The 14,829-nt window shown below is 38.2% G+C and overlaps 1 protein-coding gene across 2 annotated transcripts; it reads left to right on the top strand.

Moving 5' to 3' along the window:
- Positions 1–85: 85 nt before the first annotated feature.
- On the top strand, positions 86–13,465 carry LOC109030373 (UDP-glycosyltransferase UGT5). Of its 2 annotated transcripts, none has more exons than XM_072304496.1 (6): positions 86–1,374; positions 3,076–3,275; positions 4,344–4,818; positions 6,264–6,495; positions 9,713–9,935; positions 13,333–13,465. In XM_072304496.1, the coding sequence occupies exons 1-6, from the start codon at positions 1,198–1,200 to the stop codon at positions 13,448–13,450; spliced, it is 1,425 nt and encodes a 474-aa protein (XP_072160597.1). In that variant the 5' UTR covers positions 86–1,197; the 3' UTR covers positions 13,451–13,465. The 2 variants fall into 2 exon arrangements, with proteins under 2 accessions (XP_072160597.1, XP_072160596.1); XM_072304495.1 differs by lacking the exon at positions 13,333–13,465 and adding an exon at positions 11,624–11,908 and having other exon boundaries at positions 88–1,374.
- The last annotated feature ends 1,364 nt before the right edge of the window (positions 13,466–14,829 follow it).

Below are 14,829 nucleotides of genomic sequence, written 5' to 3' on the forward strand. Positions count from 1 at the left end.
GGCTTTAATCCTCATGAACGCTTGGTTATCTGTACATACATTGACAAAATTAATCACATTCATTCTGAATAATTAAACGTTCGTAAACAATAGGGCTGAGTGCGAAGTCATATTAAGATTCAATGTACAATCGTTTGTGATATTACTTTAACGCCTAATTGCGCGTTAAACCTCTTAAAATTCTCGCTAAATTAGTCATGCCTGTTTCGTCTATCAAAACAGGCCACGCGGGAATTTGAATTAAGTGTAAGTTGTGTGTTAGTTGATGGAGACAATAGCGTTTCAAACAATAAGTTACAACCTTTTAAGCTCTTTGTGTTAAAAGAATACGTGAAGATGTAAGACGATTCGGTAATTTCGTGCCCTGGCCATGAAGGTTAGAATTTTGAGCAGTTTTTCTCAAAACTGCATTTCCTGAAGTTTTATATTCAGAGCACCATTCCTCCAGTTTATTTTGAACTTTTTTGAATTTTTCTCTGTTGAAATATTTGCAAAATACTCTTTTACGCTGTGATGTTAATGACTAAATATTAAACTTTTATCGACTGAAGTACTTTTCCTGTGTACGGTCACAAAAATAAGACAATGCGGTAAAACTGACTGTGTTTTTTATAAAGAGTAACATGCAACCCTGTTGTTGCATCAGTGCATAATAAGGTAAATATCCCTTAGATTCTGGCACTGTAACTTTATGACCCACTGGCCAGTTTTCAGCCATATTGAGAAGGTCATTTACCTTTCAGTTTGACTTGGAAGAAAAGTTCACGATGCTATGGTACCGAGTGACAGGTGAACTACATTCTGCACTAAAGATCTACATCCGTTTGAGCTCTATCCACCTAAGGAAACCAATCACACATACATTGTTTTGTTATTATGTTTAATAATTATTTATGAAATGATTAAAAAGTGTATTAGTCCCTTTCGAATAAAAATGTAATGTCTTATAAAGTTTTATGCAAATTTAGATCAAAGTAGATAAATATATCTGTCGTAGATCTAGGATGACCCTTAATCCTTATTTTTCAGAAATTTGTTATCTTATTTTAGCGGTTAGAAGTAGTAGTTTCTTTTTGCACAATTTAGTCCAAACAGTATTTTAGATCTGTTGTGAAAAAGGCGAGAAGTGTAATTTGTGTGCCTCTCTTTTTAGAGAGAGGATACAATTGAAACATTGGTAGAGACATAAAATAAGAGATGAATCTCCAACTTATTTTGTACGTTTTAATCATCGGTGGTTATGTAGAGGCGTTCAAAATATTGGTTTTGTACCCTACACCGGCTGTTAGTCACCAACGTCCAATCATGGCCCTGACAGAGAGATTGGTGCGGGATGGTCATGAACTGTTCGTTGTCAGCCCGAATGTTGTACCGGTAAGTGGTTCCCGACTGATTTTGTAAAATAGTACTGTTGAATTTTAAAAATGTGCATTGCAAGGTAACATTTCGAGCACTTCAAGGCGTGATTTTTATTTATAGTTTCCGCAAAATACGTTGAAAATATTGCCACTATTCATACTTAACAAAAAAATGAGAAACTAGATTTAACAGTTTACGCTGTAGTCAGACAGTTTAGCTTATTCCGAGAGAACGAAAATCAATGGAGCTAACATGAGCTACTAAAAACAAGCTACTAGTTTCATGATTAGCTAGTCAAAGGCAAGTTTCATATAATTTTCTTTCCTCTCCTGATGAATGGTACCTCTCGATACCTTGAGTATAATTTAGCAACCTGATAGAATTTTTTCATCGCAACACACGCTAAAGTTACTTTAAGGCCAGACTTTGGTGTGCCCCCCCCCCCCTCCACCCGTAGTGGTAATTTAAAATCGTTGAGTACAAAAAACCATAGGTATTCACCTGTGAGTGAAAGATGGAAAATTTGATGTTATATGTGTTTTACAGGTAATTGCGATAATGATCAATGCATATGTAAAATCATTAGGTAAGGAATTGAAATTATACAAACCATACTCTTAAAAACTTTAGAGATCACTTTATTTAAAAAGCTAAGCTTTCAAAATTGACATTTTTTGAACTTTCCTCCCTTTGAAACTTGATTTCTTAAAACGTTTTTCTCCAGAGATGACCTGACGAAGGTCATACCTTCAACATATGGCTTCTTCACAAATACAACGACGTCTGTATTGGGAATTTTAAGAGACTATCTTCAGACGGATGAATTCTTAAAGTAACTACTATTTATTCAAATTTTCCATTGCCATTGCCATGAGAAAGCAGGAACTACAGAGTTTGAGACTTTCTTATTTGATTTTACTATCATACCGTCACTTGACCTACAACAGTAAGCTTTAGCCACTCACAATCAGCGCCGTGCAGCTCTCGACTTAAATGACCATGAAATCCAGACTGTTCAAAGTCAACTGTCTTTGTCTTGTCTTGTTCAAGTTTTTAAGTTTAGAGACATGTTGACATCTTCCAGAGATTAACGAGGATTGAGGATGAATTCGACGGTTTTCGCCATGTGATCAGCCAATGAACAATGTAAATATGTACAACTGAATTGATCTACAGGGTGTCTTATTTCAGGAACAACTTACAAGTCATGACTTTTTGCATGTAGATAATTAATTATGGATATTCAGAAATAGTAGGACCTTATTGCAATGCGTGGTCCAATGTATTGAGACTATTTGGATCACATTTAACGAAAAGAAACCAGCGCAATTACAGTGTTACTAATACAACAACAATTAAATTTAAAATAATAAATATATGAAAGATATAAATAATCATCAACAATAGAGAGATAGAAGAATATATTTCATATATTTAAAGGCGTAATAATATGTTCGTAGTTCCTTCTTCATGGTTATCTAAAGAATCTCCCAGAATAGCAAATATTTTTTGCTTCCGACCCAAAAATTGTTAATTTTTGAGGAAAAAACTGTGTAAAGTTTAGTACTGTACATATATTGAGTATCTTTAAAAGGTAAGATGAAGTTGCACAATTTTGAAAACACTATAATCGCGCTGGTTCCTTTTTGCTAAATGCGATCCAATTGTTGTGAGGCATATAATAAAACACAAGCTGACATGATGTTTATGACGTAGAGTTTGGAGAATCATAGCAACTACACCTTCGTAGACGTATCCTTTTCCTACCAGTATTACGCGCACTCAATTGAGAAGAAAGATGACGTCGCTGACTTACAACGAAAACTATCAAAGTATGAGGTTTTGACGTTTTTCGTGCCCTACGCTGACATACCCAGGAAGCAATTTTTAAGCGAGGAATTCATAAACTTCAAGAAGTAAGTGCCTGCATTATGGATCGCTAACTAAAATGATTTTATTCAGTTATATACGCGGTTAAGAATTGGATTTGCAATAAGGGACTACTATTTCTGGCCCGTTTTAGAAACAACGTACATGCCATTGATTTCCCTATGCTTATATTAAGTATTTGTATAGGAGAGCGAGAAATAGTGGTTCCTCATTGCAAAATGTAATCCAATTCGGCCAATTTCAATGCAGCCACTGAGAGTAGCTGCATCCCTCTAAAGCTTGTTGCCTGAAACCAAGATTCTCTGTCCCGGCTGCCAAAATTCGGTAAACGAGTCGAAAAGTTGGTATCTTGTACTATACTTACCTACAATTTCACCGGCTACCAAACTTTTTTGGGGTGCAACCCTCGCCGATAAATTATTTCCACGTAGTTGCTTAGCAGTGCCTCATGTGTTCAGTTTAGATGCCAATAATTGATCTACACTTTGCAATAAGGACTACAATTTCTGTTTCAGTTTTGAGACAACGCATGTATTATTAGTTTTACTACAGACAGCTGTGCTTTAACGGATGAGGCAGAAATTGTATTTTCTAACATTGCAAAATGTTATCTGATTCTCACAGGAATACCCACCGTGCTTAGGAAATAGAATATATCTCCAGTGGGTCTTTCACAAAAATCAAAAAATTCAGTTAAAATATTGCAGAGGTACATGTAAAAAGATGAATTGTTTGAGTCAATTTAACAACCTTGGAGTGAGGTTACGTTCCATCGTCCGGAAATCGACGTGTTATTAGCACGATTAGATCTTGAGATATTTCCTATATAATACGGGGTCTCTAAAGTACAAAATTTTCAGTCCGAATTCCTGAGGCTTCAAGATTTTCCTGATTTCTTCTTCGAACCTTAGAAATTCTCGAAACGTTCCGGATTTTTTGCTTTTTCCGGAACTTTCCCGGGACTTTTGAAAAGACTTAAAAGGGATCCCAGAACTTTTGACGATCTTGGAGTGGGAGAAATCGGAACAAAAAAGTTCCGAACCCCCGAACTTTTCACGGACCTGGAATGAAAGCACTGAAAATTCCTCTTTCAGGCGCGTGGAATCCGAAAACCTCCGATTCGACGCCGTGATCACGCAGACGTTCTTCCTCCCATACGCGGCCCCGATGTCGCGGATCCTAACCAAAAACGCACCGATCATCACGATGTCCTCCTTCGTCATCGACCACTTCGCCGAGGACCTCCTGGGTAGCGTCATGCACCTCTCCTTCGTGCCCTCCATCTTCGGTCACTACACGGATCGGATGAGCCTCTGGCAGAAACTAGAGAACTGGGTCTCGCATCGATATTTGATGGCGCGGATCACGGAAATCATGGAGGTCGGCGCCAGGAGGTATTTCACGGAGGCCTACGGTCCTCAAGGAGGAGATCTTGTCGATGGATGTTGGGAGAGCGTTAGTTTGGCTTTGATCACGTCCAACGCGATGTATTTTTACCCGAGGCCTCTCGGGCCCAATGTCGTAGAGGTTGGGCCTTTGCATCTCACGAAACCGGAGGCACTCCCTCAGGTAATTAGGTTTTTAAGAGTATTTCACGTTTAGTTCACGTTCTTAAAATAATTGGATGCGTTTAAATCATGAGGAACTTCAGTGATATCCCGCTATAACGAAATGTCAACAGACCAGCCGATTTCTTTGTAATGGCGGAATGGAGAAATTGCATGCAAATTTTTTATTGTTTCACCTGAAAGTGCTTAAAGAGCTGATTTGACAGTTGATTTTTTATAATTTTTTTCTGATATGGGAAACAGTATAAAAATAGATTTAACAGTGAGAAAATGCACCGCCTAGTGACGCTTACTGGCGGCATTTCCCATTTAAACACACGTATTTTAGATTATTTGATCATTTTGTCATATCTTCTCCAATAATTGTTCAATTCATGAACCAAGGGTATCATCGTGCTCAGTTCACTCAGTAGTTTCCACGTAAATACGATTCATGAAATTTCAGATACCTGCAAATTCTCTTATATCGTTATAGTGGGCGTTGCCCAAAAAGGCACAAAAGGCGCCATAGGGATGCCGAGGGACTCGCCGACTTCTTCGTTATAGAGAGATTTTCGATATAACGGTTTTTGTTATAGCGCGAGATAGTATTGTACATCGATTCTGACATGATCCCTGAGATCCATAAGAATACATGTAAGACAAGGCTCGTGTCAGGCCCATTTAAATAAGTCCAATATTTCGGTTGCAAAAAGATAAGATAGTTTTTTTAATCGGGAACGATAGTAAAACAAACATTACTGAACGTTTCATTGCTTCCTCCATAAATTATCATCAAGAATAAAATGAAATTTTAGACGGAAATTGCCATGACACTTTGACTCGGGGGAAAAAAATTGTGGGAGTAGAATTTTCAACCACGGTATTGAAATACGTTATTCGTTGAATGGGAAACGAGATAATGAATGGAGAGTTCTTACTCACGTTTTTGATAGCTTTTTTAATTTTTGGACCCTCCTAAAATGTCGTTTTGCGGCGGCCGCACATTGACAGAAACATACTTTATTAAAAGAAAATCAACCAGGGAGATACGCCTCCTGACCACTTTGCGGCCTGACCTCCTAAGCGTTTTGCACCCACGCGTCATGCCTTACGCATTTTTCACTATGTTGTAGCATACTGCACAATTTTTCTAACACTTTATTGGCACTATGATCACTTTTTTCGATACAAGTTAAACAATTTTCACAAACCAATTATACCCGATACTACGAGGTTTTTGGAGATTCCAAAAATTCCAAAAGCTGTCAAAAACGTGAGTAAGAACTCTTCATTCACTAACTCGTTTCCCAGTCAACGGAACGTATTTCAATACCCTGGTTGAAAATTCTACTCGCTATACTAGTACAATCGGTTTTTGAAAAAAATTTAATTTGTATCGAAAAAAGTTACGTATTTCTCCTACGATTTTATATTACATAGTTTGATTGTATGATTTGTTGGCAGAATCTGCAAGAATGGCTAGATGGCGCAGAGAGAGGAGTGATTTATTTCAGTCTCGGGAGTAACTTCAGGAGTGCCTCCTTGCCCAAGGATGTTATCAATAATCTCCTCAAAGTTTTCGAGGCGCTACCGAATGGTTACCGAGTTCTTTGGAAGTTCGAAGTGGACAGTGAAGATTTAGGACAACATGATAATGTTCTAATTCAAAAGTGGATGCCTCAACAGAGTGTGCTCGGTAATGAAGCTATCATTAAAACCCCATAGTATTAAAATTTATGTCCTACACAGGAAGAAATTTCAACACAAAAGTTTGGATAGTACGGGAAGTAAAACACAAAATAATCCTAGCCTTCGATTGAAAATTTCAAGAGAAAACTCCAGCTAGTTTCTTGAATAAATTTTGTAAAAAAACGAGTTGTGAATGCTAACGTCGCAATAGCAAGAATGCACTTTCTCAGTCTCCTCACCGTTCTCTGCGCTAAATTCACCGCAAACTTTACCGAAATCGATACAACATTTGTGTTGATTTGTGTTGAAAATATGTGTTGATTTGTGTTGAAAATGTGCGTTGATTTGTGTTGAAAATGTGTGTTGATTTGTGTTTTACCTCCTATATTAACCAAAATCAACACAAGAACAACATATTTTTATCAATGTAGAGCTCCTAGATAATATATGAATTGAAGCACTCCGCAACATATTTTTTTTGAAAGTTTCACGAGTTGCACGAAACACACAACAGAAAGTTTGAAAATCGATTCCAAGAAAATTTAAGTGTTTACAAGTAACATTAGTTAAATGACAAAAAACACAAAGTTTCGTCATTCATGCGATCCGATTTCCATTCATTCGTGTTGAAAATACATAGAAACCTTTTTCACAGCGCTCTGCAACACCTAACCGCCAAAGCCCTATATCCTTTTAAAGCTCTTCCGGGAGTCGTCACTCTCTCATGTCTTGCAAAAACCTCTTTTACTGGGCGTCCCTTTCGTCTCCTCCCGGGAGGAACCCAATCAAGCATCTTCTTCGCCAGCCTTATTCCTGTTATTCCGTTAACATGATTAACGACCCATGCGAGACAAACTCCATATTACGAGGGTCATCCAAAAAGTAAGTTTCCCTACCTTGTAACTTCCGAACGAAAAAAGATAAATCAAATCGGTAAAAATGCACATATTAGGTATACTCTAAGCTTTAAAACAAACTCAAGTTTTTGAAAATCGGTCAAGGGGTTCGCGAGTAAACTCAATTTTACTGAGACAACCTCCTGTCGCCGCGTGCCCACCTCCGGGGTCAGGATGCGCGGAGAGTCGATTATAGAAGACTTGGGTTATCGCCTCTATACATTACATCAACAAGAAATTTTAATTTTTTCATTGAGTAGGCCTTACCTTACTTTTTGACATAGTCTCCACATCTTGTTTGATATTTCTGGTATCATCATAGCAGCTTCTTGATGCCTTCCGCGTAGAAGCTTTCGCCTTGACTCTGAAACCAGTCATTGACAGCGATCTGTACCTCTGAATCGGTTGAAAATCGCTTCCATCGTGGAAGTTTTTCCGCTCGGGAACAAATGAAAGTCACATGAAGCTAAATTACGAAAGTTTGAAGGATTGGGGGAAAATTTCCCTACGCAAAGCGACTGATTTGGGAGTGCAGATCGCTGTCAATGACTAGTTTCGGAGCCAAGACGAGATCTTCCACGCGGAGGGCGTCGAGAAGCTGCTGTAATGATACCAAAAATGTCAAAGAAGATGTGGAGACTACATCAAAAAGTAAGGTAACTACTACTAACTACTAGTAAGGTAGTTACTCAATGAAAACTTTAGCATTTCTTGTTGATGTGATGTTTAGAGGCGATAACCCGAGTCTTCTATAATCGACTCTCCGCGCATCCTGACCCCGGAGGTGGGCAAGCGGCGACAGGAGGTTGTCTTAGTAAAGTTAAGTTTACTCGCGAACCCCTTGACCGATTTTCAAAAACTTGAGCTTGTTTTACAGCTTAGAGTATATCTAATATGTGCATTTTTATCGATTTGATTTATCTCTTTTCGTTCGGAAGATACAAGGTAGGGAAACTTACTTTTTGGATGACCCTCGTATAAACAATTATTAATAATATACCGCTCAGGAGTGCATTTTCCAAACTCTTTCTGCAAAGGATTATTTTCCACATAATGTTTGGAAGAGAAAACAATTGACGTTTCCTTATAGTTCAGACCGTGGTTTATTTTTACACGTTCAGCTAGGACAACATCAAGCCGTGTAGGAGCTTAACTGTCTATAGCTTGTTTGATACTAAAAGAAGGTGCCCAGGTGTTACCCTCGTATTATTTTATGAGCGCTTTACTTCTCGCTTCAAGTGTCGAAAGGATGTAACAAACACATCAAAATCTAAAAAAAGAGACGTTGTGTAGGTAAGTTTGAGACGCACCGATCAGGATCGTCTGAACTTAATCAAGATAATAAGATAGCCTCTCGTAACGTAAGAAAATGTGAAGACATTATATTTTTTATGTTGTGATCGTCAAGTTTTGTCGTAAACTTTTCCTTTGTCCAAGGAAAGTATTACACAGTAGCGTTTTCAGCCCTCGAAATGCTTAAATTTACCTACTGAGGGGCTTGGAGGACAAGGCGCATAAGAGCAGTTTTTGAAAATATTGAGATACTATAATAATTTAAAGTAAAACTAATCTTATTGCAAATCCTGTGAAAAATTTGCTCAAAAATTCCAAATTTTCAGTATCGAAAAGTCAGTTTAAAATTTCTCTCCGCTATAAGGATCTATGTAATTTCGGAAGTTCAAACACGTATTTCTCGAAGTAGCAAAAACAGCACTAAAGCGCCTTGTCCTCCAAGCCCCTCATTTCTTCAACGCTTATGTCTCCTTAAACTGAAAATTCCTAACCTATGCCAACAACAATCTATATGCAGGGATGTACACTCATTTGAAGTGAACAGGAACAACAATGTTGGTTTAGGCAGAAAATACAAGTTAGTGGTCCGAACAATCGAAGTTTTTCGGTCGTAGGAAAATGACTATAATTCAGCTGACAAAACGACGGTACAACTACAAAAATGAGTATCGCAGTTGCGGTGCTTCAAAATCTTTGCACTTTTTTCATTTTTTAAAAAAACCTAATATAAATCACGCCCTGAAATGTTCACAAGATATTCTTCACATTGAGAAGAAATACCACCGCAGTTTTAAAGAAATGACGTTTAGTAGTTTTCGATGTAAAAAATAAAATATGACAGGAAGTTTCCGACACCACAAATCGAGAAACGTTTTCCTGCAGTTCCACTATCGAAAAGGAGCAGCCACACTAAGTTTCGTATTTTTATTCTGAATAACCAATTTTCATATTTGAACTTTTATATCGACGCGAAATGAAATTTTTTTTTTTGGTTTCGGCACTTTTTATTTACATTTCTTGGGTTAAAATTCGCAGCGCATCCCAAAGTAAGAGTGTTCATGACGCAAGGAGGGCTGCAGAGTTTCCAGGAGGCTGTGCATTACAAAGTGCCGCTAGTTGGCATCCCTTGGTTCGGAGATCACGAATGTCAAGTCGCCAAAATGATGGACGCCAAAATCGGGGAACAATTGGCGCCAGAAGACCTGCACTCGGTAGAGAAAATTAAGGAAACTCTCGAGAGGGTTCTTTATGACGACCGGTGAGTGAATAATACTGTCTTGCTTAGGAAAACCGCCGTATGAACCTTCAGGCGTTGCCAAATTCCCTTCGACAAATCACGAATTTTCAGGAAAATTTGTGAATATTTTTCTTCCAATTTCTCAGGTAACTTTGTTCGTAATTTGATTCAGAAAGTCTGAACATTTCAAGGAAAAATATTCAAAAGTCTCCTCATGAATAAACTTTTATTCGAGGAAATTAGGCAAATCCCGAATGTTCATACGGCGTTCTTCCATAGCACGGCAGAATAATATACTAACCTTATTGTACAAGTATCAAAGCAGGGGAAGCAGCATTTTTCTCAAAGGTCAATTGAATCGGTCAGTTACGAAAGAGCTCGAGCGCCAAAAATGAAAATTCAAGGTAAAATGTAATAACCATTATAATTGACCCCTTATAAAATCTCAGGGCTCTAAAATATGAAAGCGATGAATTAGTTGATCACACTCTTAACTAGTCTGCAATTTAAAACGGGTTGGTCTAAACAGTTTCCACTGTTTTTTTTTTTTTTTTGGTATTTTTATATCTGGCGCTTGAGCCCTTTTAATTGACCGATTCAATACTCATTAACCCTAAAATGCCCAGGACTTTTCTTAAACTTGGATAGTCGGATCAAATTCATCCGTATTTGAAGCATCGCTTTAAAGAAGACAAACGGAGCTAATACAGAGTGGAAATAGAGCAAGAGAAAAGGTGCGCGTTACTGACGGCGCAGAGATACAACTATTCGTACTTGACGGATGTCTGCGTTGTATCTGGAAAATTGAAGGCGTTATGGCGCGAAGTGTCATCTCCCAATACACCGCTCTATATTGCCAATGAGGTGTACCTCAGATTCAGAAGAAAAATTCGAAGACGAGGGCCGATTACTTTTATTACCTTCCTTCGGTTGTGCTGTTCACGTTAGTTCTTCAATCACTTATAAAAATAAGACAAACGGATCGAACACAGCATGGAAATAGAGGAAGGAAAAGGACGCGCTTTAATGACGGCGCATTGATATGACTATTCTTGCTTGATGGTTGTCCATGTTGCATCTGCGAAATTGAAGGCGTGATGACGCGAGGCATAAACTCGCAATGCTTTGCTGCATATGCTGCAAACAAGGTGTTGCCCAGAGTTCAGAGAAAAGTTGAAAAACGGTTATTTTTTTGAAAGGCAAAAGGATCAGCATCGTTCATTGAAGTATTCACGTAAATTTCCTCGCGCAGAGAAGAAAAATCAAGTAAGTTTAAATGAATTGTCATGGAGTAGTTTTCCATTCTAAAAATAAAGTACGTATAACAAAACATCTTGAAATAGAAAACATATGATATGGTAAAATTAAAGGAATTAGTTTTATTAAAATATAAAACCTCATTCACTCAAGTTTTCCACACGTTAAAATACACCAAAATGAAATGGAAACATACCTATCTTGACTATTATCGAAATATTAAATTAAATCTGCACAAGTGGGCTAAATTAACTCCTGTAACGACTCCAGGAAACCTGTAACGTCGTAAACCGAGATACATGGTTTGGGAGTTACACCGCCAATATGTTTGTATTTGAGTCGGAACCATTTTAGAACGATACTGTGCATCAAATATCGTAGCGTATAGCCACTCAGTAAGTCTTTTTGAAAGCTCAAATTAGTACTTTGAGTAATATGTTCTCATTTTTCAGCTATTTAAAAAGCATGCGGAAACTTTCGGGTATATCGCAGGACTTCACATCACAAGCCTTGGACAAAGCTGTTTTCTGGGTCGAACATGTGGCTCGCCACGGTGGAGCATCTCATCTGAGGCCATCTACTGCTGACGCGACACTATCCGAATACTTCTGCCTCGATATCATTTCCACGATCTTAGTTTTCACCAGCACTATTTTCTTCAGTATTCACTTCGTGTACAGGTTAATCGTAATTGTGTATCGGAAACCACATTTGAAATTAAAAGACTCGTAAAATACCTATAGTCTATTGTTTAGTACTCTGTGTATTTTATATCATCAACTCTCGATTTGTGATCTTCCTGCCTTGTATTACGGTGTTCATGTTTGACGACGCAGATGTTGCATGTGTGAGGGATTTGCGATTTGACCATTGATTCTTATGTAAAAGTTCGCGAGAAACACGATGGTGCCACTGGTTTTCTCTGAAATCAACTCCTAAGCTCAAAAAAAGCTCTCAAGTTGAAGCCAAAATGGAGGAGATATTCCACACTATCCTGACACGATGCGACACGACAATCCCGATGTCGAAACCTGGCAGTTTTAAAAACGCCTTCAAATGCGGCATGATACCTCACGCGTTCCGGAGAGTACGAATAGTTGTATCATTGCGCCTTACCAATGCGACAGAAGATTAACTTGATGTTGCTGGTAGCTTCCACGCTGGCTGTCGGTTTTCTCTGTAAACTTTTGCAGTTGTGACCGTATAGTAATAATGTGCTAAAGTTGGATAGTTTTTAGCAAATGAAGATGTTGCATGCGTGAGGAATTTGCGATTTGACTGTTGATTCTAATGTAAAAGTTCGCGAGAAACACGATGGTGCCACTGGATTTCTCTGAAATCAACTCCCAAGCTCAAAAAAAGCTCTCGAGCTGAGGCCAAAATGGAGGGGATATCCCACGCTATCCTGAGAGTCCACCTTTACATCAAGACGAACTTTCCATGCAAAGATAGGGAGCAAATACATTGACAGGGCTGCCAAATTATTTGGGGACTCTAAAACTGAAAACACGGCAACCCTGCTAATGTGTTTGCTCTCTATCTTTTCATGGAGAGTTCGTCTTTATGTAGACGTGGACTCTCAGGATAGCGTGGGATATCCGCTCCATTTTGGCCTCAACTGAAAAGCTTTTCTTGAGCTCAGGAGTTGATTTCAGAGAAAACTAGTGGCACCATCGTGTTTCTCGCGAACTTTTACATAAGAATAAATGGTCAAATCGCAAATCCCTCACAACTGCAACATCTCCATTGGACGGCATTTTGTAATTTGGAACTACAATTTCTGGCTTAGGTAGGAAACAACGTATATGTACCATTAGTTTCCCCATGCATATAAGAGATTTTATGGCTGAAGCAGAAATTGAAGTTCCTAATTTTGTCCAATTAAAAGTCTTAATCCCGATCGACCGTTTACGTGATTAGTTGGGAGACGACAATTCACACCACGACTTGCACTGTGGTCAAATCACGTCAAATCAAACAATACCGAGCAGGTTTATTTAACACTGAACTTTCTGGGTGTATCAAAAGCAAGAAATGTGGCAATGGGCACGGCTGCCTGTTTGCAGCAGTTAGGTAACTTTGCCTCGTGATTTGTAGATAGACATTGGACAGGGTGTACCTGACCGGAGCATTCATGAAAAATCAGCGTTCCATCTTTCAGCGGTTGCGGAATTTTCTTTACATCGAGTGAATTCAAAAGTCATAGCCACGGAAGCCGGAGATGGTTTTCGCAACTTTCACATTCATTCAACTTCGACGGAAAATTCCTCAGATCGTGAGCAATAGTGCCGAGGCGTGAATGATCGATTATTGATATTCCCCCATGTAAAGGTATAATAAAGAATCTAGTATTAAGGTGTTCTTTGCCAACACTCTGTTTGTTGATCTTTTTCCATAGCTTTAAATGGTAAATCAATCGGATTAAAGCACGCCACGCTACTGGTGAGCACTAATGACTGAATCTGTAATTTTTCAGAAAAGCGTGGGGCGCATTTCTATTTAAACTCAATAATTTACAATGGAAATGATTAATCCATTTTTTATTGGCTTTAAGAGAGCAGGAGTGCTCTTGTTGTCAAGTTTCCGTCCTCTAACTTTGACAAACCCCCGAAATAGAGTACTACATAAGGTGCCAGCTTAAGAACTCCCAGAGATGGACTGGATTTTACAATTAGGAGCTACGATTTCCGAATCATCCGTAAAAGAACCTATCTACATAGAAAAACTAATGACAGACATGTTCTTTTCAAAATGAGCTAAAAACAATAGTTCCCAACTATTTGGAGAATTTGCACGCAAATTTTTCATTGCTTTATCGGAAAGTGCCTAAAGAGCTGATTTTGTGGTATTTTTTATCTTTTTCGGCCATGGGAAATAGTATAAAAATATATTTAAAAGTGAGAAAATGCGCCGCCTATAGTGACGCCATCTAACTTCATTTCCCATTTAAACGCATGTATTTTTGCAGATTAAATCATTTTGTCATATCTCCTTCTATAATTGTTCAATTCATGAACCAAGGGTAGCTCACTTGGTTACGTCCATTCAAACACGGAATTCATCAAATTTTAGACACCTGCAAATTCTCCATTGAAAAATGCAATCCAAATGTGTTCTCTTCAAATTTTATGTGAAGTGGTTCACACAATGGAAAGCTCGAAAATCAGGTCTTAAGGGAGATACGAGAGTTGCAAGCTACTACGTCGTTCCGCAGACGAGAGAACGTATTTTCGTTCCAAAGTTGCAAAACCTATTGCGAGAAAAACTTTTCTCACAGAAAAATGACGGAAAAATGGTTACTCAAAATTTCTATAATTCTTGACGGTTATCCCAAGACAAATCTATGAAATACTCAGTATAAAGTGTTTGATAGTTTTCGAGTAATATTAAAATACTTATTTTAAGGAAGAATTCGGCAATGTTGCGAGGAGTTATATTTGTTCGTCAGGGAACGACAAATAATCATATCAGGATCAGACATCTTGCGAAATGCGTAGGCAGTCAGTCTATCAACTTTATTGCATCGCAATGCTGAAATTTTTCCTATTTGTAAACCGGCAATCATCCAGTTATAAATAGTTAGACAGTAGAAGTAGTAGGTAGTACCTACGTACAAGTATTGTGAGAAAAAATTGCCATGACGGCATTAGTTTGTCGA

The sequence above is a fragment of the Bemisia tabaci genome, chromosome 9 (genome assembly GCF_918797505.1).
Source record: "Bemisia tabaci chromosome 9, PGI_BMITA_v3".
NCBI lineage: Eukaryota > Metazoa > Arthropoda > Insecta > Hemiptera > Aleyrodidae > Bemisia > Bemisia tabaci.